The sequence below is a fragment of the Chrysemys picta genome, chromosome 9, assembly GCF_011386835.1.
Source record: "Chrysemys picta bellii isolate R12L10 chromosome 9, ASM1138683v2, whole genome shotgun sequence".
Classification (NCBI taxonomy): Eukaryota; Metazoa; Chordata; order Testudines; family Emydidae; genus Chrysemys; species Chrysemys picta.
In genome coordinates, this window is record NC_088799.1 from 44,487,502 (window position 1) to 44,514,148 (window position 26,647).

General features: G+C 43.2%; 1 protein-coding gene across 5 annotated transcripts in view; it reads left to right on the forward strand.

Moving 5' to 3' along the window:
- Positions 1-1,200: 1,200 nt before the first annotated feature.
- The window catches only part of LOC101935126 (glypican-5-like), a 623,976-nt gene continuing 598,529 nt past the window's right edge, over positions 1,201-26,647 (forward strand). For 2 of the 5 annotated variants that reach the window (XM_065557002.1, XM_065557001.1), the window contains exon 1: positions 1,201-2,230. In XM_065557002.1, the coding sequence (XP_065413074.1) occupies positions 2,038-2,230 (193 nt within the window). In that variant the 5' untranslated portion in view covers positions 1,201-2,037. The remainder of the gene's footprint in view (positions 2,231-26,647) is intronic. The other 3 variants (XM_065556999.1, XM_005282486.5, XM_042853551.2) reach the window with 3 other exon arrangements.

Sequence of the window (26,647 nt, forward strand, 5' to 3'; positions counted from 1 at the left end):
CCCCAAACAGAAAAATTGCTTATTTTGGTAACACAGTCAGCATGTAAACTCTGGTATAAAGAATTTATAAATGGACATGTACCTTTAGCAGGCAGAGCCCTTCCTGACACTTGATACATTTGCAGGCAGATTTATTGGCTTATGTGTTTTTAATGCTTTCAGGAATCATCTAAAGCACCAAGTGGGTTTGCAATGTATTCTCAGTGTTGTTTTGCTTGAGAAACTATATAATTGCAACAGAATTTAATTGCTACTGAGTTATTGCAAGAACTATTAGCAGTAGAGAGAAATGTATGGATTTCCTGGGTGTGCAATTAAAGGTACTCCTGTTTACAATAGTGTCTATTGGTCATTATTATAAACTGTTTCCTGAGGCTCTCCTTTGGAATTCAATGTCCTCCATATGGATTTTTGGAATATAAAACAAGCAAACCTGCTGGATTTTCCAGTGCACTGTGCTTAGGTTTTTGTTGTTGTTTTTAAATCTAGTGATGTCATTAAACATGATTTCCTCCCTCATCTTTACATCTATTTTCCTTGGGAACGAGGCATTACTTTCCCCTGGGTAACTTGTCCCTTTTAGTATGGATTTCCCCCCTCTGGAAACCCTGCTGTAAATTGATCCTACTCAAAGGTCCCTGATACCTGTGTAGCTGGGGTTTTATAAACCACAGGGACTGTCAGATGTTATTCCATGTATCACTTTGCAAAACTGTTTTAAAAGTTCCAGTGACTCTGAAGACCAGAAAGCCTCCCCCGCCCTCCCCCTTTTTGTTGTTGTTGTTGTTGTTCAGGTAGAGATTTGTGTCCCCCTGAACTCTGAGGTTAAATTACAGTGGAACTCAGTAGGAGTCAGACTTTGACCTGGTTTTAAGTGGAGCTATCTAGATGGTTATATGACCCTGTCCTTCTATTTGAGTGCCATTCATTTTGCATGGGATCCAGCAAAACTCATACATAAACAATGCTAAATATTTTGGATTTTTTTTCAGAGTTCCTTCCAGCTGAGGATGTCAGAGTGCTTGGCACAGATTTTACGTTTCAAGTCGATTATGGTAATTCTGGAAGCTGAGGCAGAAAGCGCTGAAGTGGCTGACTGAGGGCCACCCAGGAAGTCAGTGGCAGCGCCAGGACACGTGGGTTCCCTCTCCTTACTCAAAGTCCCATGCCTTACACAGGTCCAGGCTGCCTTGCCAAAGCGCTCCTTAATCCTGTGGTATCTGAAACTCTACCCCGTGTACAGAGGGCTTTACAAGCCTGGCCTGAGTGCGTTTCCTTTCTCCTGCTGTTGGGTTTGGTGGCGTCCCTTTCGCAGATTCTGCCCAGGCCCCAGGCAGGAAAGCCCCGGGAGTGGAATCCTAGCCGCACTGAAGCCCATCAGCTCTCCCTTGGATTTCAGTGGGGCAGGAGTTCCTCTCTAGTGCTTTCTCTCCCCATGGTCCGCGGTTGGGTACCCTGGCTTTCTGATAGACCTGAGCCAACTGCAGGGCAGGGCGTGTCGCTCAGCCTCGAGTCGCCCAGCGGCCCATTATGCACGGTTAGCGGGGGCTCCCCGCGGTGGCTAACACAGCGAGCGGGCTGGGCTGGCGGCGAGCTTGCCCACTAGCTGCAGACAGTGCGGCTTTAAAGGAGACTCCCTCCAGATTTTTTTTTAGTCTAATTATAGCACAAGCCAATGAGCAGATCGGCTGCTCCCCTCCCAGACCCTGCCTAGCGAGCGGGGCTAGGCGGCAACAGTAAGAGCGCCCAGCGCCCTCCCTGAAGGCAGCCAGGCAGGAACGCGAGCTCAGCTGGCCGCGGGGATCCGACCTGCGAGGCTGCTCAGCTGGTGCCGGCGTTCGGACGCTTCCGCGAGCTCAGCTGGTGCCGGCGTTCGGAGGCTGCAGCGCTCCGTGCCGAGCGGATTAAGACCTCCCCCCACCCCTGTCTCCTGCAGCTCGCAACTTCGCCCAGGGGCCGGTCCCGCTCCTGGGCACTGATTAGCGGGGGGCGTGCTGCGGTCCCTGGCTTGGCTCTGCCCCCGGGGGGAATGTGGAAATGGCCGGTGACAGGAGCCCTGGGGTCTTGAGCCGGCAGCGTTTCGGGTTCTTGCTGCTAGCTGCGGCGGCGGCTACTGGGCTGTGCGGCGGGGTCTCTGCAGTCAAGTCTCCCAGCTGCCACGAAGTGCGGACGGCGTTTCAGATCCGGCAGATCGGCCCCCTCAAGCTGGTTCCCGATGTGCCCACTGCCGGTCAGTACTGTCCCCTTAACCCTTTCCCCCCCTCCAGGCACCCCGCGTTTGCACCAGGCTCCTTTGGGAACAGGGACTCTGAAGTTTTCCCGCCTGGACACACTTTAAAACCTAAAAGAAACTTCTTTGGAAATCTGGACAGAGGCTAACCAGCACCCAGACCAACATCAAGACAAGGGGGAGACCTAAAGACCCTAAGCTAAAGAGAAGGAGGGTGGGAGGATGCAATGGAGTTTAAATAGATGCGGACAACAGCAGATGAACTTTCCTGCAAATAGTTCAGAGACATGAACGCATTCTTGGATAGTGTCCCCCTTTAAGAACTGGTTGAACTTTCCTCTTAGTCACCCTTGCACAGGTTAGGGGCAAAGTTGGGCAGATAATGCCAGTCCCATGCATTTTTCTCAGTGGAGGAAAGGGCAGAGATCACAGGCCAAATGGGGGAAACAATGCCAACTAAAACTTAAATATACATACGTTTTTGCCACAAAGTTTCCTGAATGTTCATGACTCATTTTCACTGTGAAGATCTCTTTACCCAGATCCCTTAGAAAATTCCCTTCAGAAAAGCATCAGAGAGTGTCTGACTGTTGTGGTCCATGTGGCTTTTAAATAAAAAACAAAAACATCGACTTTTTGGGATGTCTGAGAAAGATTGAAGACAGGGAACAAAACAGAGAAATGTTTTCAAAAATCCCTCATAGCTAACGATACTAGATACTCTTTATCCTTGAGAAGTCTTAGTGTTCTGCTTTTTCCAGTTCCATTTTACACTGCTATGTTTATTTTCCAAGAAGTTGTTGTTGCAACAAATCTCAGAACTCAATAAATCACTGTGGCTCTCTGGATCTGAAAAGACTTCTAAAGTCTCTGTGGGTCCCTGCCACAGAAGAGGACATACATTGCACTATGCTGCATGGCTGGGAGCAGTTTAGCTTTATAGGGCCCAATTATCTCCTGACCTAACTTCATTGGAGAATTTGACCCATACAGTTTTGTGGCTACACTAATGCAAAGTGGAACATTTTATAGCACCAGTTTTTAACTAGATCACAGGTAGGACAAAATTGGATACATTTGGCACACATTAAAATCAAAGGAAACTTTTTTTATATAATTAGAAGTAGCAGCTGTGCTTTTGCTAGTACTTGAAAAAAAAAAGGGTGCTAATATAGTTCATTGATTGTCTCCATACGTCTGATTTCAGTGAAATGTGTGAAAACAAGATCTGAGAATTTACTATTCGTTACCATGTTTTTTAACTTAAAAAAAAATGTTGTGATGTCTGGGAAAGACTTAAGACTGCAACATTTTCCATAAGCCCTTACATAGAAAATGGATTAATAATTGAGTCAATAGGGAGCTCTTATAAAGTATAAATTATAGTTTGATTTTTTTCTTTGCTTTCTCTAAATAGATGTACCGTAATTTTCTAATTCAGAGGAAAGATGAATTAGGGAAAAGGTTAGGACTGTTCTGTTTAGAGAGGTGAATAAGAGGCAACATGGAGATATAGAATAATAAACTGAACCTAGCTTTTACATAGCTAATATTGTATCTGTAATATTTATCACATGTAAATTAATGAATGGTATGGAAAAGATTGGTCTGTTTAGCTTTGCACACAATTCAAGAACAAACCTATTAAAAGATGATTTTTTTTTTTACACAGTCCATAATTAACCTGTGGAACTCATCATCACTGGATATTGCAGAGGCAAAGAGTTTTGTAGTGTTCAATGATTAAACCCTTATATGAATTAACATCTATCTATCTATACACTTATCATATCCATGTCTATAGTATGCCTATGCCTTAAGAATATAATACAAAAGGACTATCAACCCTTATATTTCAGGTCATAAGTCAACTATTAACTGCCTGTGGTTAGGAAGTGATTAAGGCTATAGACATGCAATTGTGTAAATGTCCATTTAGGTTGCTTTTTTTTTTTTTTTTTTTTTTATTCCTTTCTCTAAATCATTTGGAGTCTGATCCAAAACCCATAAAATGTGTGATGAGACTTGTCTGGACACAACCTGTTTTCTTGCTTCCTAAAATATGCCAGGCTAGCTTTGCAAAAGAAGCATTTCTTATACCTCTGTTTCCCTAGTGCTATATTGTGACTTTCCAGTCTGCCCCATATAAAGGGTGGCTCATGTCTGCACCACCCCAGTTAGCAGACCAATGAATGAATTGTGATCTGAAACACTCTAATTCTTCCCTTACTCCCTGCATGCTCTAGGGAGGAGAATAAGTTGCTTCACCCATTTTGTGGAGCAGCTTCTTCCCCCCGTGTGATAGGAAGCTACTCTTTGGCTGGTGGGCACAGAGTCAGGGCTCCTCACTCCCCTGCTCCCCTCTCCACCCAGTTGTCTGCAAGGGGAAGTATCAGCCAAGTAGCACCTGTTCTTCATGCTATGGTCAGACCTCTTACAGCCTGGGAGGGCTCAGAATGGTAAGGGATGAGGTGTCTTACATTTCAGCCATGCATGGGACTATCTAACCCCTAAGTATTTCAGAAAGTTTACAAGCTGGTGGATGACTGTCTCTGTGGGTAGAAATCAAAAAGCTGTTTCTGAAAGAAACTTTTCAAACTTAATGGAAAGCTTGCCTGTGAGTTTTCCATTCCCTCGCGAAACTCCTACTATCATAGGCAAAACAGGGGAGAAAGGGAATGTGTTCTGAAGGAAGAGATGGCCTGTTGCTGTGCCTGTGCATGGTGAAGTTAGATTTCTCAGTGTAATGTCAAGTAGCAATCTGTTGTGATTTTTCAGAGGAGAGGTAGTCTTCATAGTGTGCTAGTTTCACACAGAATGTTCCTATTGACTGTCTCAGAAATAAGTGACATACAGAAGAGAATAGCTACAGATGTTTAAAAGTGAATGTGCTTTTAAACTTTGGCTGACATGGAGGTTTCTCTTTAATTAAGTAGGGGGAGGGAAGAAGTGCACAAAGGGCAATATTGATCTTCTCTGTGCATTAAGTGTTCCCAACTCCATCAGAAGTCTAACTCTGAACTGCTTAACAATATCTATAATGCCTTCTATCTTGTGTCCTCTTAATTAAATATTAAACCATTTTTCAGTACATCAGTTCTTCATTTGGTTACCTTTATGGTTGTGGGGTTTTCTTCCCCCTAGCAGGAAACCACAAATTATTTTTACAGTGACCAGCTCTTTCTTTTATTATTTGACGTTTATATTGTGGTAGCACTTTCAGACCTCAGTCAGAATTGCGGGCCTCATTGTATTAGTGCTGTATGAACACACTGGGTTACAAAGTCCCTTTTGCAAAGAGTTTACAATCTAATTAGACTGTACACAGCAGAGGATAACACACACTAGGAGGGAAAGGGGTGAGGTGAGAGGAACAGTAAGAAGGTCATGCAGTTATAGAGGCTTGCTGAGGGCCTGATCCAACATGTATTGAAACCAATGGAAAGAGTCCCCTCTGACTTAAGTGGCTTTGGAGCATGCCCTGTGTGCACAGTTGGATAGTTCTGAATCATCTGAATAGGTTTTTTGTTTGTTTTTGCTTTTTAAAATAAATATTGTCTCCCTGGCCAGCTGTAGTTGCCTGATTTCTTGTAGGCATTACAAAAGAGGTATGATGTGATGGACTTTACAGTTCAGTTCAGGGAAGGTTCATCTCAAATCTCTCCTCTTCGTAAGAGGCAACTGTGTCATTTTTACAGGTACATATTTTTTATGAAGCTTGTAAACCGATGTAACATATGGGCCCAGTCCTGCCATATTCAGGTTGTCAAACATTCCCTACCTGTAGAAGGGAGAACCCTACCTGCCCATAGAAGTATGATGTCAACACTCCTCCTTTTCCCCCCAGATCCCACCAACGAAACAAAACAATTCTCTGTACACACAATTTATTCCCTGTGGGGAAGATAAGAGAAGGAATAAGACCCATGTGACCGAGGTTAGTCATGTTGCTTAACCTACTACGGGAAGGTGCTCAGATACAACAATGCTGAGGGCAGTGCAAGAACCTGAACAGACTAGAATAGCACTTAAAAATCTGAGATGTACCTTTGCATATCAGGCTGAGGGAGGGTGTGGGGTGCCTAGGGGGAGCTATTTTCCTTCTACAGGTGGTGCCTGTTAAACTAATAATAAAACTAATTTTTTTATATCCTAAAGCACTTTCCAGACTATGGACCAGATCCTCATGTAGTATAAATGGGTGTAGCTCCACTGAAGTCACTAATTGTAGTCCCTGTTAATGACTTCAATGGAACTCTGCAGACTTACACCAGCTGAGGATCTGGCCTTATACAGTATATGCAGTACACACACGAGTCGTTTCCTGATTGAAATTCAGTTACATGTAGATTAGAGGAAGGGAGCCTGCATGCTGCACAATAGTGTGAAGAGGGGAAATTTTTGGCCAGGGACATCTGAGCAAACCACTACCTTACGAAAAAATGTCTTGAACTCTTTAAGGGCCATTCACTGCAGAGAGGGCTTCTGTTTTTAAGATGTCATCTGAAAGACTCACTTGCAATGACCTGTACTAGTCATATTCTAAAGGGAGCTTTTGGGGATTTTCAGAAGCCTCTTATTCAAATTACTCCAAACTGAGGGAAGGTTGGGATGTTTTCCCTGCTACGAGTGGAATCCACTCACTTTGTGCTCCTACAAATTTGAATGAAGAGCCTATGATTCCAGGGCATCAAGATATTTCAAATCTGATACTTAGACCCCACAAGGTACCCAAACCCTCCACATCTGGGGCTTCTAGTAAGTGATATATTGTGAGACTAGGAATTTATTTTTAAATTCCATTTGCATACATGCTGTGTTTTACATTCCCATATTTATAAGCTTTTCTATGGAGCTAAGCATCATAGTATCTGAATGTCACCTGAACACTAATATCTTTAGTCTCACGAGGTGGTATCCTTCCAATTTTACAGGTGGGGAAACTGAGGCAAAAGGTAAGCAACATGCCTACTTTCACATAATGAGGTGGTGGCACAGTCAGAAACAGAAGCCAGATCTCCCGATTTCCAGTTCAGTCTTAACCACAAGAACATCCTTCCTCTCTAAAGACTCACTTTTGTCTCCTTTAATCATGTTGACTAGCATGTTGTTATGGAAATAGTCCCATTGATTTCACTGGGGTGATTCCCAGAAAAAAGTACTCCACAGTGTGAGTAACGGTGGAAGAAATGGGATCTAAATCTATATACTATTTATGAAAAGTGCCTTTGGAGGGATAGTTACTCCAGTAATTTGTTACCTCCCAAATAGCTGTCTTGCTGCACGTTGTGAAGAAGTATCTAAATATCTTCCTTGTCATGCTCACTCTCATTTCTCTATTACTTGTAACACACACAGGTTGCACAGCCCATTCTCATGGACTGGTATTTGTCCTAATTACAACTTCTTTACCCTTCTGAGCCTGATCTTGCACCTTTAAATTGGTAAATTAGTCTATTACCATGGATATACACTGAGTATCCAATAGCAAGATCAGGCATGAGTTAACAATTTACTTTATGCATTCACATGAAAATTGATTCTCTTTCTGAATAGCTATAAGAAATACATAGATTCCTATCAATAACTGCTTGCTGCTACAGTATACACATTGGGCTGGAACAGCTTCAAGTGAAATCTGTGACAAAGCTTCCATTGAGTTAAGCAGGAGCAGGAGCTGTCTGAGAATATCCATTAAATGTACCTTTTTTTAATTATAATATGGGTCATACACTGCTTTATTTTCCTGTTTGCTCCTTTTATTACTGCTCAGCTCTTTATTTCTCTCATCTTAATGAGAACTGTGTAATTCCCACCGCTAAAGGCGCGGTACTGAAACACATTTTGCTCACAGCAGCATTCTACCAGTCACTTATAACTCTGGCATGTGCCAGATGCAAAATGTACTCATTTCATTGGCCCTGGAAACCTTTGCCACATCAGAATGAGTGACTGAAATCATCTGTTCTGGATTGTAATTTATATTCAAGTTTACTCTTAACTCTGATATTTGATACTAAGTGGGGTTGGTCCTCTTTGAGCAGGGAGTTGGACTAGATGACCTCCTGAGGTCTCTTCCAACCCATATCTTCTATGATCCCATGTGTCCAAATTCATCAATGATATAGTGCCAAAGAAATAAATAGCATTGTACCAGGGATGTATATGAGGAGTTGTGGCTGGTGCTGAAGACTGATTCAATTAATGCTTAGAAATGATGCAGAAGTTTTAGGTGAATTTTATAAATCTTTCTTTCCTTTCTGTTTACTTACATGGTCTCATAGTTTTCTGCAGAAAATCTCTGCAATTGCAGTTGGCTAGCCAAAGCTCCCGGCTGGTGCTTTGTTGTATAGTATGTCACCTTTTCCTAAAGTATGTAAAATTCACGTGTACACTAGATACACACTTGGCTTCTTCCTAGTGGTTTAAGGCACAGATTCTGGCCCAGACTCGTGCCATAGTTGATAAAGCTCTGAACTGTGTCTCACTAGACCTGGCTTCTATTCCCAGCTCTGCTGCTGTCCTCCTGGATGACTGTGAGAAAGTTGCTCTGTGCTTCAGTTTTCCCCACTGTAAAATGGGGATAATGATACTTCTTTGAAGTGCTCTGAGCTCTGCAGAGGAAAGCAGCTATAAAAGATCAAGATAGAGCTAGCTGGCAGGCAGGATGTCTCCTGAGGTCTCTTCATTCCTCCAGCAAATTCCTTCTTTGTGCATCTATCTCCATAGCAGCCAGAGATTAGACTAGATCCTGATCAATGGGAGGATGAATCTGAGGTCCTCCCATCCCCCAACTTCCCCACTCAGGTGGGAAAACAGCTCAGATAAGGCAGCAATTATTCCAGAGGCCTCAGCAGTCTGCTTCAGATTGCTGCTACTGCACCTGCTTCCCTGCTGCTTCAGAATAACTGCCCTTCAGCAGCCTGCAGCTCCTAGGATCAGTGATGCTCCCTCCATTACTCTTCTCCGCTAGCATTCCAACCTTCCACTAGAACTGTGAACCTCACCAGGTTTGTTGTAGAAACAGGCAGGACTCCTGCCAGTGGCAATATTTTCCTTTCTCTTCCTCTGCTTCCCCCACCTCTTAATAAATCTCCTAGCTGACATGGGACCAGCTGCCCACTCTGTAATGCCTCCCCCATAGCAACCCGTGTGCAATCCATAAGCAGAGAATCTGTTTGTATTTGCTTAGTTCCTCATCAAGATGGAATTGGTGTGCCACAGACAGATGGAAATCTCCAGCCTCCTATCCCTGAGCCTCAGAAAAACAGCAATATCCTCAGTGATTTGTATGAACATTTGGTTCAGGTGAACAAAAAGTGACTCTGTTTTAGTGATTCAGATCAGATTCTCCTCTAAACATAATAAAGGAAATAAATCCAATATAAGAAGAGGAGGATTGATGCCGTCCCTTTATCCTCAGGTTCATCTTCCTCAACTTTAGCAGAAGCTGAGGAATTTGACAAGTTCCCAGTGTTACAAAAAGGAAAGAGCAAATGGTCCTATAGTTCAAGTCCATAATCCAAGAGTTTTGAAAATTCCTCAAATTCTATAAAACTGTAATTAGGCTTTATTTATTAATTTATTGCCTTTCAATGGAGTTGGGGTCCTATCAAGGATGTTGATCGATTGGAGAGGGTTCAGAGAAGAGCCATGAAAACTATTAAAAGATTAGAAAACATGCCTTAGAGGCTCAGGGAGCTCAATTTATTTAGGTTAACAAAGAGAAGGTTAAGGGGTGACTTCATTACAGTCTATAAGTACCGACATGGGGAACAAATATTTTAAAATGGGTTCTTCACTCATTCTGGCAGAGAAACATTTAACATGATTCAGTGTCTGTAAGTTGAAGCTAGACAAATGTCGTCTAGAAATGGAGTGTTCATTTTTAACAGTGAGTATAATTAACCACTGGGACATGTTACCAATAGTCATGGTGGATTCTCTATCACTGACCATTTTTAAATTAAGATTGGATGGTTTTCTATAAGATGAGCTCTAGGAATTATCCTGGGTAAGTTCTATGACATTTTATACAGGAGGCTAGATGATCACAGTGATCTGTTCTAGCCTTGGAATCTATAAACTTCCTTAGATTCCTTTGAAATTTCCTCTCAAAACCAATAGGAAAGCAAGTTCCTCATTCTCCAGCAGATATACTTTGGATTTTAAGAAAGGAGCACTTTCTGAATTTAAGCATGACTGTTCAGGGGATGATATCCATAGCCTCCATCCATAGCCTCATTAATATTTGGAGTTCATGATTTAAAAATAGATCAGTAGCCTGGATCTTCAACCTGAGCAAGAGCAACTGAAAGGAAAAGGGGTAAGAAAACAAAGGAAAGCAGCTGAATGGCTAGATAGTATTTCTCTTCAGGTTCAGAAAAGGGACTTTGTATCCCTTTATATTCAACACTTCAAGCAGACCTAGAGGCTGTGTGATATTGCTCAGTTAGTAGGGAAACCCAGAGGTTCTAGTCAGTGCTTGAAAGCTAATCAAGTGGTCTCTCTCTTTTACTAACCAGGGGTTGGGGTTGAGAGGTGCTGTTCTTACCTTTCTAATGAAAGATGTGATAGTCCCTTCTGCCGGACATTTCTAGCCAAAAACTTAGGGGATGCAAGAATGCATTTCTTAATGTCAAAATATATGAAAGCACTGTAACTTACTGCTTTCACACCAGCAATATGCCTCACAAGAGCCAATTTCTCATGTATAGATAAACTTGCACAGAAGGTCCACATCCATTTTGCAGAAAATATCACTCTTTGTGCCCTTTGTTTCTGAAGCCTCTGTCTTTTCCAGTTTGCAGCTAGATTTTCTGCTTAGGTTCAAGTCATGGAAGGCCGACTCTCAAGCCAAGCAGTTAATGGCTGCACCTATCTACTGTGGAAGAAAGCCTCTGGTTAAGGCAGTTGTTGAAATGGTGGGAAAAGAACAGATTTCCTGCTCACCTCCAAAAAGTCACAAGGGGAATGTAGACAGTTCTGTAGGAGCAGGTAGACCTTTCAGGTTTGCAAATTTCTTGAGCCAAATTTCTCTGCTGCTTCAGATGAAGATTGGACATATCTAGGCTTCATGTCTTTGATTAGATGGAACTTCTCTATCAGATCTAGCTCCTTCTCCAGGAACAGTTACAGTAGATAACTTCAAGTCCATCCTGTCCAAGAATGACATGTCCATAGGCACTGGACTCCAGTCCTTTGTTCTAGATGCTTAGCAACTACTTAAAACCGGTAGGTACTGGATATTGTCCAGATGTGGGAATTCTTCCCACAGTGTCTTTAATAACAACTTGATAGGATCAACTCAACCTATGAAGAAATCTATCTACCACCTACAGGAGATACTGGCTCTGTGGCTTCTATCTCAGCTGGGAAGATTCTGTTGAGCTTATTTATTTTGATTCTCCTAAGAGCTAGTGGTTCCAAAAGTGTATGGTATCGCAGACTCAGAACAGGTTTACAAAAAAACAGGGTTGCACAGCATGGTCCTTTAAAATGCTGGTGACTATCTAGAGTTCTTTCTACACTAGCGTTCCCATGGCTGAAGTTGAACCGGTGGTAACAATGGTAGGAAATGTGTGTTTTTAAAAAAATAAAAAATAAAAAAAAAATCTACAGACAGTACAGTAAGACTTTAGCCCTCTTTCTATTTATAGTAATAGGTTCTCTGCAAAAGGGCAGAGCTAATAAAAAGGCATTAACATGATAAATGGAAACAAAGCTCCCATGGTAATAGGCGGTATGTAAATCTATAAAATCAAAATTAGTAAGAGCTTTTATAAGAATTAATCATGTAAGCTGGCATGAAGCTGAGGATCATAGAAATGCAAAGCTATATGTAAAATGTACCCTATACAATATAGCAGATTTTTCTCTTATCTGTACAAATGTGTATAAAACCCATAGACAAAATTCAGTGTACTGCAAAGACTTTGTAATTAGATCCCCATTACATGAAAGCATAAAATGACATGAAAAAAGGAATATGCTTAATAATACTTCATTAGGTACTCATCATTTATCAGTATATAGCACAGCATCTGCTTCTATGGGAAATGTGTTTTGATGGATCAGAATTAATTTCCTAACAGCAGCCAAGTCTGTGACACACTGAGAATTTATGCTCAGTCTTTCAGTCTTGTCAGTCAGTCTGATTAGATATCCTTGTTTAATGTGATTGAATCATCCTGGTTTACATATTATATGTTCTCTACATACCTTTTAAGATGTAATACGTTTCATTCATATTATATAGAGTACTTCTGTAGGAAGCACCACTAGATGAAATTCTATGCATGCCTCACCTAATATATAACAAGTTATCTTTTCTGTGGATAAAGATAACAGGAAGCAACAGATTGTCACCACTTCCTGCTAAGCACTTGTGGCCACATGCTATTTTGGGAGTGGGTGAAATGCTTAAATTAAAATTGCAAAATGTTTCTGCATAATATTTTATATTTGGAGTTTGTTTAAAACAGCTATAACACCAGACCAAGAGCTCAGGCCAGAAGGTTAGCTAATTCAGGTATAAGTGTGATGAAACTTCTCTGTTCATGTGCCATTTATGAACATTGGTCTCCCACTGCAGCTCCAGTAATGGAAAGGGTGTATGGTAGTTTGTAGATCATTTAGGAAAACATGGTCATTTTTCATCCAATAGTTAGGTTCACCCTGGGCTAGATTTAAATATTTTTGTAATAATAATGATACCCAGATTAGCACTTTACATGTCCTCAGTATTTAGCAACCATTAATCTTTAAAACACCCCTGTGAGGCAGGTAAGGAAAGTATTATTGTTCCCATTTTACAGAGAAGGAAGTAGAGCCAGAGAGGTTAATACAGTAACTCCTCTCTTAACATTATAGTTATGTTTCTGAAAAATGTGACTTTAAGCGAAATGATGTTAAGCGAATCCAATTTCCCCATAAGAATTAATGTAAATAGGGGGGGTTAGGTTCCAGGGAAATATAAATATATATATATTTTTTGCCAGACAAAAGGCGCTATATACATTTTAAACAAGCAATTTAATTCAGGTATTAAACAGGCTGGCAGCCCCCCTATCTGCTCCCATATGCGCCCCCCCCCCACCACCTCCCGCCCGCCGGCGCACCCCGTGGATCAGTCCCTTTTTTTTTATCCCCCCCCGCCTCCTGCCCGCGGCAATCAGCTGTCTTGAAGCGTTCAGTAGGCTGGGGGGAGGGAGAGGGGAGGGCTGCATGCCATGTCCTCGCTCCTCCCCCCCAGCCTCCTGAACACCGCAAGACAGCTGATTGCCGCAGGCAGGAGGTGGGGGGATCAGGGGAAAGGCACTGATCCGCGGGGTGCGCCGGCGGGTGGGAGGCGGTGGGGGGGGGGCGCATAGGGGAGCAATCAGCTGTCTTAAGACTCATAGACTTTAAGGTCAGAAGGGACCATTATGATCATCTAGTCTGACCTCCCGCATGATGCAGGCCACAAAAGCTGACCCAACCCCTTTCCCTTGACTCTGTTGTTGAAGTCCCCAAATTCTGTGATTTAAAGACTTTAAGTCGCAGAGAATCCTCCAGCTAGCGACCCCTGCCCCATGCTGCGGAGGAAGGCGAAAAACCTCCAGGGTCTCTGCCAATCTACCCTGGAGGAAAATTCCTTCCCGACCCCAAATATAGCGATCAGTAGAACCCCGAGCATGCAGGCAAGATTCTCCAGCCAGACCCTCATTGGCCATTGATATTATATACCAGCAATGGCACGCTGTTAATTTGACTAAAATCACATTATCCCATTAAACCATTCCCTCCATAAACCTCCATAAACTTATCTAGCTTAATCTTAAAGCCAGAGAGGTCCTTCGGCGTTCAGGAGGCTGGGGGGAGGAGCGAGGACATGGCATGCAGCCCTCCCCTCTCCCTCCCCCCAGCCTACTGAACGCCTCAAGACAGCTGATTGCCGCGGGCAGGAAGCTGGGGGGAGCAGGGGGAAGGCGCTGACCTGCACAGTCAGCCGGCGGGCGGGAGGCGCTAGGAGGGGGCAGTGTAGGGGAGCTTATAGGGGGGCTGCCAGCCGTGGACAAAGCAGGCGGCCAAACGACGTTATAGCGGAGCATTGCACAACTTTAAACCAGCATATTTTGTAATGGAACAGGGACGTAACATCGAAACAACTTTAAGCGAGAGGACGTGAAGTGGGGAGTTACTGTATTTCTTTAAGGCTACACAGTGAGTCACACAGTCCATTTGCCTAACCATTATGTCACAGGGCTATAAATTGTAAAGCTCAGAGGTACAGTATACAATACTCTATTGCATTGAAGTAACAGAGGTTTCAGCTTTTTGTGGTAAATGTATCTTTAAAATGGGAAGCTTATCATTCTTATGCTTTTTGGCCATGGAAAGTCATATATGTTAGGTGCTATACAAACACACAAGATGACATGGTCCCTGATCCAGTGATCTTACACATGGTATGGCATGCTAAACTGAAGCTACTTGGGGCAGGAAGTGCCTTTATTTCTTGTATTGTACAGCATCAAGCTCATTGTCGGTGTTTGACAAAGTAGTAATACAAAATGCTGCACCCCATTTCACATTTTGGGTAAGCACTGTCTACTGGGTGTGTTAATTAAAATAAGACTGCATCTAATTTGCTCATTTGGGAAGATCAGTTTTAAAAGAGGGTACCAAATTAATTATATTTTCAGTTTATTCATGCATGCGTAATTCATGAATAGAGAAGTTTCTCATTTGAAATTTTAGAGTACTTGTTTGAAGACTACACAAAGCACTCAAAATATTGGAAGAATTCTAGATTTCTCATAGATGATGCTAGTAAATATATTCATTATTTTATGGACTCTGAACCCTTCAGGAAGTGTCTTTAATACCTGTAATGTCCCCAAGTGCTATGTTTTGCATTTTGATCTCTGATTTAGCTGACACATAGTCAGGCAATTCTGTTGTGACTTTACAGCTGCAGCAGAGAGCAAGTTGTTCCAGTAAAAGTCTTCATTAACTAGCATTCACACTTTGCTGCTTGACCTGCCGTTTTTCTGAGTGTATAGTATGACTTCTATTTGGTCTTTTTATATTTCCATGGGGCTTCCATTGAAATCAATGGAAACTGAATATATGCTTCTGAGGACTGAATTGGGCCCTTCTTGATGTTGTATTTCTCTAATTATTCCCCGACCACTGCTTTTCTTGGTTTTTTTCAGCACAAAATACATATGACAAACCATTCTGGAGAGCCATTCTTTTCAGGGAAGAGGAGTGTAGCATAGGGCCCTCATTTTGGTGTACCTGTGTTGAGTCCTTTTAAAAACAAACAAAAGACAAATTTCAGAAATCCACATTCACAATCTCACAGTATCAGATAGGTCACGGTAGCTTTGCAGGATAGTTCGGCACATCCCTAAACATTAATGGTTAAATGTATTCATTATATCAACAAGGGCCCTATTCATGAAGGGTCTATTTTCCACTCATTATGCATGCATAATTCCCATTAATGCTACTGGGGGTTAAGTGTGCATAGTGAGGAGGAGAATAAAGCTTATGTTTACACATCCATGTTTGCAATTAGAAAAGATGTTTTGTGTACTATCCACAAGAAATGGATCAAATTCTTACAAATTCCCTAACTTCTACAATCCTTTCTTATTTAACTAAGTATTTGCTTATCATGAAGATCTTTGAAAGATACAGTATTCTAGAGGGTATCCGGAGAGTCAATAAATATAAATATTACTATGATGCTGTTAATAGGAAACCCATGTGGGAGTTGTTGGGTGTCCAGCACTTTAAATAAGTGGCCTGAATTTCCAAATACCAAAATAAGGACTCAGGAGCCTAACTTTAGGCACCCAGGTTTGAAAAATCTTAGATAATATTAATAAAGGTAAAGTCTAGCAAGGTTTTCTAGTTTATATACATTAGGGATATTTCCATATTAAAAACCTCGCACATACCTACATATTAAGATTCCTCATTCTTAGGGGCACATCAAAATAGCATACAGAAGCTGCATGTTGCCTGAGAGAGCCTTTCAGGTCCCCCAAAGTGCTTGAACTCCTAAGGGTTTTCAAGTGGTCTAATCTCTGACATGGGTGATGTGCAAAGCCAGCGTTGTTGTTTTTTGTTGTTGTTTGTTGCAAACCATCCATGCACATAGCATGTAGGGACCCTGACAACGTAATTTTGCTTTTGAAAAGGGCTGCTTGTACAGCTACATGTTCACTTCCACTTAGTTCAAGTCTAAGTAGCAGGACATTGGCACAGTCTTCCCTTTGTTCTCTATAAATATGGAGCTAAATGAGTGCTGTGAAATGAAAATGCCACACTTGAGAAAGTGTAAGGGCCAGGTCCTCAGTAGATATACCTCAGCATAGCTCCAGTGAAATCTATCTCCAGGGCTGTTTGCCATATACGTTCGTGCTGGTAGATGCCTGGAAAAGACTGGTAATCTGGCAAAATCAAACCCTTCCAAACCACTTTAATCCACCGTTTGTGGTACAATGAAAGAGAAGAGGAAGGATCCACTAAAAAAACTAGTCACAAAGGGCCAAATTCAGTCACATCCCATTTGCAGTGATGCTAGTGAGAAGTGCAGAGCAATAACATGGAGCACGAGTGCTATAGGTGCATGGAGGTGGCCTGAGACATTGTTGCACAGCAGTGAAGCAACCTTAACTACAACACTATTTACTGCTGGCTTGAAAGATGCTGGATATGCTCCCTCCTCTATTTTGGCCACCTGATGTTATCCGGTTTCATCTCAGGTTCTTATGGCCCCGCTCACTGTAGTATCTGAACACCACTTTATCCTCACAGCTTCCCCGTGAAGCATGGAAATTGTGTGATGGGTTAGACGACACCCCCCTCCCCCAATCTGGGATGCCACCTGATGTACTGGGGTTCCACGGAGCCCCTCCTGCTCCACCAGCCTGGATTGTCTCTCCCTGTTTTGCTGAATTAGGCTCTCCAGCCTCTTGCAGCATGTGCACACACACAGACAGGTAGGGCCACAGCCAGCTGGAAACACAGACTGAAGTCAGCTTTGTATGAGAGGATTCACCCAGCACTCACGTACATGCTCCTTTTGGGGAATAAACCAAAAATAATACTGTCTTGTGCTGTATAGAAAGATCTGCACAACGCAATTTCCTAAAAATTTGCCCTCTCCCTCAATGTGGAGACAGAGATGCACAGCTTCTTGCCCCCACTGATATGAATTGCACAAACTGGGTTATGTTATAATACATTTATTTCTTGTTTAACTACAAAAGGCAGATTTTAAGTGATTATAAGGGATAGCAAACAGAACAAAGCAGATTACTTAGCAAATAAAACAAAACACGCCAACTAAGCTTGATTCACTAGAGAAACAGGTTACAAAATGTAATTTCTCACCCTAAATGTTGAATTTAAGCAGGATTCAGAGTTTCTCTAGCTCAGAGTTCCAGTTATTTTTCTTACAGACTGGACCCCTGTCTCCGTCTGGACTCACTCTTGCCTTTCCCCTCAGGTTAATTCATTTGTCCCTTCAGGTTCTTTCAGCAGTCCTCCTTCTTGGGTAGGCAGTGGAGAACCCCCTCCTTAGCCCTTAAAAAGGGTTTTCCTAAGGCAAGAATCCTTTGCTTGCTCCCCATCCCCCTACAGTGGAAAAGTACCAGCAGTGTCTGAGGTGGTATTTTGTATCAGGTGACAGGACCACCTGACCTGGTAGTGTCAGAGCTATGTCCCAGGACACCTCTCAGGCAAGAGAGCGATTAGTATCTTCAGAGTCTTATTGTTTCTTCTTAAGGGGCCATCAGCCCTGTCTGACATTTTCATTGTTGTACCTGAAGGGATAGTTGTGGGTATCACCCAAAGTAGCACATTTGAAATACACATACATAGTCAATATTCCTAGCTTCTGATATAAAAGATACATGCATACAAATTGGATAAACACATTCAGTAGATCATAACCTTTTCAATGATACCTCATCTGACCCCTCTGGCATAAAACACATGCCAAATTCATATAATAATATTTCTATGAAGAATATGGGGTGTAACATCACAATATGTATCCTCATTTCACAGATAGGGAACTGAGGCACAGAGACACTAATGCCCAGATCCTCAAAGCTATTTAGGTGTCTAACTTCTAGTGAGGGTCTGGGCTTAAGTGACTGGCCCAAGGCTAGTCCTAGGCCAGTGCTCCTACCAGTAGAGCAGCCTCTCTCTTCACACTAGGAAAAATGAAATATGGGGGTTCTATAGCTGGGGAGGCCATGGTGCCTCAGATACATGGTATGCTGGCAGCTGACTTCCCCCCCCCCCCCCCCCCCAGTGCTCAGCAAATGATAACTGGTGTTTTGTGTGGCTGAGCTAAGGGTTAGCAGTAGAGGTATCCCCTCACACAGTACACCTTTGCAGGATGAGTCAGAATATATCCCAAATGGAGCAACTTCACATTAAGGCTGCACCCGTCCAGAGTGACACATGGTCCTAGAGATACATGACATTTACATGGGCAATCTAGAATAACTCTATAACAAGTCTGAAGGTGAGAGAGCCAAATGAAGAAATGGAGCAGAACTCTGGAAGCTAAGAACTGTTAAAGATCTTTGCCTTCAAATGAACCAATCAACGGAGTGTCTTCAAATTAGTGTTCTCAGGAGTGTTATGCTTTGGAGTCTAAAAGTTCTTTGTTTTATCGAAATCTAAGGAAATGTATTTATTGCTGTTCAGAGTAGTTCAGAGTTTAGTAGGCTAAAATATCATCTCCTTAGTTTCAAGCTTTATGGATTCAAGCTTCAATAAATCAGATTTTCCCTTCCTAATCTGGGTTGCCCTAGATAAGTCAGGAAACATAAATATATGCCTTCCTAAAAAAGTAACTGTGACTTGACTGTACCTAGTTGTGAGTTTAAAGCTTCTGGTATATTTTTCTGTCACTGAACACTGATCTACCATTCCCTGTATCCCTCCATCATAGAAATAACCCCTCTTGTGAAGAATTAGTTAAAATGCTAATGTCCTTTCCTCTTAAAGGGCTGTTGATGTAGACAAGAATCCAAAAGTTCATTCTGGGGATACTATCAAAAATGCTGATATTTTAGATCAATAGCGGAGGTGGAATTAGGTCAACTTATGTCAATTTGGCACATTGGTATGCTTTTCTGGAGGCTGCCATATTGTGTTTGAAATGAGAGCTGAGTACAAGTATCTAGCTTTTATGGCTGTGAAGACACCTCCCAAATGGGAATCAGTGGTTTCCCCAGGAATTGAAATTAAGGGGGGGGGGGGTCGAATTTACGGGGGGGGGCGGTGTCAGGGCCGATGAGATATAAAAATAAATAGTAGAGTAGCTGGGGATGGCACAAGTAGCAGATTGTGCTAGCTGCCAGAGTATGTACCCAGGGCATCTGGGTAGGTGGGTAATAAGGTGGCTAGTCTGAGCTGCTGCTACCCCCAGCAATGGTTTCCCCAGGAATTGAAATTGGGGGGGGGGGGGTGTTCGAATTTTCGGTGTGTGTGTGTGTCAGGGCCTATGAGGGGTGAGACTGTGAGGGTGAAGGTGGGCTGTATGACACCATAGTAAAAACTGAAAAATGTTTCATGACCATTTTATTAGATTTAACTCGTTTTAAAATCATCACACAAATTGAAGTCGGCTACTCAAGCCTTCTATGAAGCACTACATCTACATCCTTCTTGGTTTCTTGTTATAATTTTGCACGACTCTGTTAATGAACTTCTTGAATGCAATGTGTTCATCTTTGGTGGCTTCTCGTGTGTCTGGTACTTCCATTCCTTCAATTGATATGCTCATTAGTTCATTCACATGATCAGGCAGAAGGCGACTTCTTTCAGAACACAAAATTGTATTCAGTGATGAAAAAGAACTCTCAACTGTAGCTGCTGTGACTGGTAGTAGCAAGAGATGAATTCCTACTTCTTTCATCCCAGGAAACAGAACATAAAGATTGGGTCGAGCCACTAGTGATGATAAAAAAGAAGTTGAAGTCAAATCTTCATTCATTTGTCATATGATATTCTTGTCATATGATATTCCACTCTGTGTTCAAATTCTCTATTCTGTCCTGATCACATGGCAGTCCCATTGCTGGTAGTGCCTCACTCCACTCAACTGTTGGTGTTTTATAGGACAGGGATCTGTAAAAGCTACATGGAGGTTGAGTAGAATCTAGAAGTCACTGTTGTAGATAAAATATAAATGCCTTCATTAGTCAAATTCTGGACTGAAGTCTTTGCTTCTTCCAGTACTTTTTTCAATGGATACCTCTCTGATCCAAATGTAGCTTCTATTGCTGGACAAAGATCTACCACTGTTGTAACAAATGCCTGGATGGCATTGTTTAATGACCCAAATGGTTTCAACAGTAGACTTACGAGAGAGAGAATGGCAATAGTCTTCTCTGAACGTAGTAGCAAAAGTAATCCACCAGCCTCACTACTTAGATCCATCCCATCTTGGTAGATACTTTCCAAAGCCAGTAATAATGGCTGGAGTAATTTTAAGACAACAGCCAAGGATCGCTCATGAGAAAGCCAGCGGGTTTTCCCAGGTTGGACTAATTTGAACTTCAGTCCCAGTATCTTCTATATTTTCCAAGATATTCAGTCTTTTTGCTGAAAAAAGAATATAATGAAGACATTAAATTTATAGCTTTTTAAATGTCTTTTGAAGATTCTACAGCTCATACTAGAGCTAGTTGGAGTAGATGTGTATAGGAGTGTAGTGTAGGAGAGATTAGGATTACACTTTTCTCTGAGCAAAGCTTGTACTCCACCATGTCTTCCAGAGAAGTTTGCAGCTCCATCAAATGCACAAGCAGCCATCTGTTTGGGGTCCAATTGACAAGAATTTAACTCTTCTAAGATGTGGGTTGTCACAGATGCAGCCGATGTGTCTTCTATCACTTGAACATCTAGAAATGCATCTACTGGCCTACCCCTGACATCAAGATAACGTACACAATAACTTAATACTTGATGCCCATTTGCATCAGTGCATTCATCAGCCATGTATGCAAATTTTTTGAATGTGGTGAGAGAGTTCTTCACTTTTTCAACTGTTGAGTCTTTCACTGTTGCACCGCATGCTTCTAGCCAGTCAGTTGAGTTTCTTGCATAAAGATAGTGAGCATTTGCTGGTCTTGTTCGGAACCAGTGTTCAACTTCAGGATGAACAAGTGACAATGCACTTAACACTGGCCTCCAGTTTGTAGTGTGTGGTATCTCTTAAATAGAAAGTAGGATGCCACATCCATGTTTGTTCGCATGAACTGTGTTGTGTCTCCAGCATTCTTAATAGCCTTATTAAGTACTTCTAAAATTGGCTTTGAAAGTGGGCTTATAAGGCTTTCTGCATGTTGATGCACTCCAGAGGCCTGGTGTTTTGCAGCCTTTTCACGTAGTTTGTCAGCATTGGCTTTGCTGATTGGTTTGACAAACCAAGGTCTTCCACTTTTACCAGTTATAGCATTGGGAAGCGTTTCTTCTTCGTAAGCTTTTTTGCAAGAGGTGCACCAGTAGTCATCTTTTGTAACTTCAATAAATGGGAACACTTTGACCGACAAACATCGGGAACTGCCTTTAGGTTTTGGAGACACTGTTTCTTCAGTAGGTAGCTGTATTTGTGCTTCAGGCTGGTTGAATGTAGATATACCACTTGAACCTTCAGATGACCTGTTGATATATTCTTGGATCTTGATGTGTTCTTCACCTTGGTTAGTTTTTGAGGCCTTTGAGTGGAAAAAATGTTATATTGTTTTTTGTCTTTTCATTTTCACTTTGACCTGCAACATATAAAAGAGATATGAAGAAAGTAAATGTTTTGTTAGGATCATGCAAATTTAACATAAGGATAATGCAAGTTAGACCAAAACACATAACAAGTCTAGATTTCTAAAAAAATATATTTAATTTAAACTGACTTTTGAAAAGTAAGCCATTATGGGATAAGAGGGAAGTCCTTTTATGGATCAGTAACTGGTTAAAAGATGGGAAACAAAGGGTAGGAATAAATCATCAGTTTTCCGAATGCAGAGAGATAAATAGTGGTATCCCTGAGGAGTCGGTACTGGGACCATTACTGTTCAACATATTCATAAATTATCTGGAAAAATGGGTAAACAGTGAGGTGGCAAAATTTGCAGATGATACAAAACTATTCAAGTTAGTTAAGTCCCAGGCAGACTGCAAAGAGTTACAAAGGGATCTCACAAAATAGGGTGACTGCACAACAAAATGGCAGATGAAATTCAATGTTGATAAATGCAAAGTAATGCACATTGGAAAACAATCTCAACTATACATACAAAATGATGGAGTCTGAATTAGCTGTTATCACTCAAGAAAGATCTTGGAGTCATTGTGGATAGTTCTCTGCAAACATCCACACAATGTGCAGCGGCAGTCAAAAAAGCAAACAGAATGTTGGGAATCATTAAGACAGAAAATATCATATTGCCTCTATATAAATCTATGGTACGTGCACACCTTGAATACTGTGTGCAGATCTGGTCACCCCATCCCCAAAAAGATATATTGGAATTGGAAAAGGTACAGAGATGAGCAACTAAAATGATTAGGGGTATGAAACAGGAGGAGAGATTAAAATGACTGGGAATTTTCAGCTTGGAAAAGAGACGACTAAGGGGAGATATGATAGAGGTCTATAAAATCTTGACTGGTATGAAGAAAGTGAATAAGGAAATGTTATTTAATCCTTCACATAACACAAGAACTAGCAGTCACCCAATGAAATTAATAGGCAGCAGGTTTTAAACAAACAAAAGGAAGTACTTCTTCACACAACATGAAGTCAACCCGTGGAACTCTTGGCTAGGGGATGCTGTGAAGACCAAAACTATAACAGGATTAAAAAAAGAACTAGATAAATTCCTGGAGACTAGGTCCATCAGTGGCTATTAGCCAGGATGGGGGAGGGATGCAACACCATACTCTGAGTGTCCCTAGCCTGTTTGCCAGCAGCTGGGAATGGGCAACAGCGGATGGATCACTTGATGATTACCTGTTCTGTTCATTCCTTCTGAAGCACCTGGCCGTGACCACTGCCGGAAGACAAGATACTGGGCTATATGGACCATTGGTCTGACCCAGTATGACTATTCTTATGTACAGAAACTCCCCAACATAATGACCTCTCAAGATAGCAACGATGTGAGATAACAACCTTGGCAAATAATGCATTTTAAAAATCTTGGCCTACTAGGAAATATATTTATATAAGTTTCCATTCCCAGTCACAAATCTAGCATTCTGCAGCAAAGTCACTAAAATATAGTCCAACAAACAACTGTTTATTTAACGTGCCCCTCACTTTTCCCTCCACCGCACCCCACTCACCAGTGTTGTCCTTGGTCAGTGGAGACTCAGAATTCAGAGGTGCTTTCACGTGAGTACACCTCCCAGGTGGGGGGCAAGAAGGCACCTTGCTCGTTCCTCCAGCTGCTCACTGTTCGCTCTGGCCACTGCTGTTTGTTGTGCCGCCGTTCACTCCACCACTCTGTTGTCAATGGCCTTGCGCTGTCATCTTCTGCTGCCACCTGCCACTGTGATCTCTGCGAGTTGGTCTCTTAAAGTTCCACCCAGCTCTCAGTGATTTCAGCTGAGCTCTCAGTGAGGGAACCTTGCTGCTAGTGCAGTCTGGGCTGTCTCTTCCACAGAAACACTATCCCCACAGCAGGACTAAGCACTTAGACCTGATTATCAGTGATTTCAGGTGCAGTGGTCACTTAACAGAACAAAAGACTATCTATGGAGCCTAATCAGCTCTGTCTTTAAACAGTGGAGCGGGACAGGTCCCCACCCTCTCTCTTGATGCCCTCAATCAGCACAGGCTAAGTACAATTCTACTGCCCTTTACTCATACAATAAGAACAACAGCATTTCATTACCCTCCACCCCCCCCCCCACCCCGCCCCCCCCCCCCGGGCATTGAAGTGATTTGTAACCCAACCCCAGCCCAAATCTATCACTTCAGCAACACAGCTCTGTTTGCTGGATACCTAGATAGATTAGGTGTGAATGTAAATACAACCTGGTCCTGAAGCCTTTCCCCCCAGCCCAGGGCCGGCTCTAGGTTTTTTGCTGCCCCAAGCAAAAAATTTTTTGGCTGCCCTCCACCCCAGCACTGGGCTCTTCCCACCCCCGCAACTGTACCCCCCTGCCGCCCCTGCCCCGGGTCACTGGTAACTTGCTCCCAGGGCGGGTCATTCACCAGGAATTTTGGATGTGCACAGAACACAGACAGGATTGGTTCCCATATGGTTACAGAACTGCAGTAAAGTGGAACAATTTTCAGCTTCTGTGATTGGAAGATATCTGGATGCATATTATAAGACTGTCCTACATAAATGAGGAAAAGTTGAGGTGCCTTTATTATTCTTTTGCTCCATTCTTTGTTTCTATGGGGAATTTGCAAATGCACTATCACGGTCTTCCTTTTAAACAAATCAAACTAAAACGTAAAAAAAAAAAAAAGCAATGGCTGTTGAAAATAGCAATTCCAGTCTTAATAACCACTGGGAAGCATTTCTTGCTCGATTTATTCTACTTTTTCTACAGCAAGTTACAGTGGATCAGTATATTGGATTTGGGAGAAATGAAGTAACAGCTGCCCAAACTGAGCTTGAGCACGCCTGAATTTTGAGGGTGTTCAAATCTGGAAAAGAAAAGTCAATTTCTGCTTCCATGGCACAGAAGTGGAAATCCTCCTATGTGCCTGGTACTGTATCTAGGGGTAGGTCTATACTTACCTCCGGATCCAGCGGTAAGCAATTGATCTTCTGGGATCGATTTATCGCGTCTTGTCTAGACACGATAAATCGATCCTGGATCGATCCCGGAAGTGCTCGCTGTCGACGCCGGTACTCCTGCTCAGCGAGAGGAGTACCGGCATCGACAGGGGAGACTGCCTGCCGCGTCTGGACCTGCGGTAAGTTCGAACTAAGGTACTTCGACTTCAGCTACGTTATTCACATAGCTGAAGTTGCGTATCTTAGTTCGAAGTGGGGGGCTAGTGTGGACCAGGTCTAAAGCTGCCCAGTTTAGTAGAGCCTCCCCTCCCTTACTTTTCATTTTAAATTCTAGTGGGATCCATGTACCTCCCTTGCTAGGCTTCAGATAGAGAGGTGCACTGTCCACTTAGTCCACCCAATTCTTTCTTTGGGGGAGAGCCCAGGGCTGGGGCAGCAGGTGGGTTCAGGTGGGGGCCAGAGCTGGGGTGGCAGGGGGTGTGGGCGGGGGAGAGTCCAGGGCTGGGGCAACACAGGGTTGAGGGGGGTTCGCAGGGCTGGGGTGGGGGCAGGGCCGGCTCCAGGCACCAGCCTACCAAGTATGTGCTTGGGGCGGCACCTGGAGGGGGGCGGCGTTCAGGGTTGGGTTTTTTTTGTTTTTGTTTTTAAACGTACTGGGGCTGTTGGGGCGCCACCGCTGCACTCCGGCCACCGGGGAGAGCGGAGCCACAGTGGGCTCGCCGCCCTCCCCCGGCACTCCGGCCGGTCGGGCAGAGTGGGGCCCCAGGGAGAGCGGAGCCGCAATGGGCTCGCTGCCCTCCCCCCGGCGCTCCGGCCGGTCAGGGAGAGCGGGGCCACCCTCCCCCAGTGCTCCGGCCGCCGTGGGGAGAGCAGAGCTGCGGCCGGGCTTGCTGCCCTCCTCCCGGCGCTCCGGCCGGTCGGGAGAGCAGAGCCGCGGCCAGGCTCTCCGCCCTCCTCCCGGTGCTCCGGCCGGCTGGGGAGAGCAGGGCCGCGGCCGGGCTTGCCGCCCTCCCCTGCCGCGCTCCCCTGGGGCGGCAAAAAAGCCAGAACCGGCCCTGTTTGGGGGGCAGCAAAAAACCTAGAGCTGGTTCTGTCCCTACCATTCACAGCAAGCTGCAGGTTTCAGTTCCATACTCCTTCCCCCTCCCTTTCCTGTTACTAACGGCCGAGGGAATGCTGGGAAATGTAGTTCTTTCCCTGCTCCAGGGCTGGCTCTATAGGCAGGGAGCTAATTAAGGAACTACAGGTCCCAGGGCCCCCTGTTGGTTCTCAGCTCCCATGCTGGATTCTTGCACCCCTGCAAATGTGCCGCCCCAAGCAACTGCTTGCTTTGTTGGTGCCTAGAGCCGACCCTGCCCCAGCTCATCACTAGCTGTCAGGGAGAGCTCATTTAGACTTTGCTTACAAATCATCATTTGAAATTTTTAGCTTGGCCAACATCACCGAAATGAATGCACTGACATTGTCATAAAAAACAACCGCTGTATCAGGAAGCTAGTCTATGTTCATACTTTTCAAATCTATTATACTTTTTCAGATACACATTTTATCATACACTGTATATGCTTTTAAAGTGTGTATTAATGTTTCAATTTCAATTCAAATTTCCAAACAGTCACTAAATTGGCATGTAACT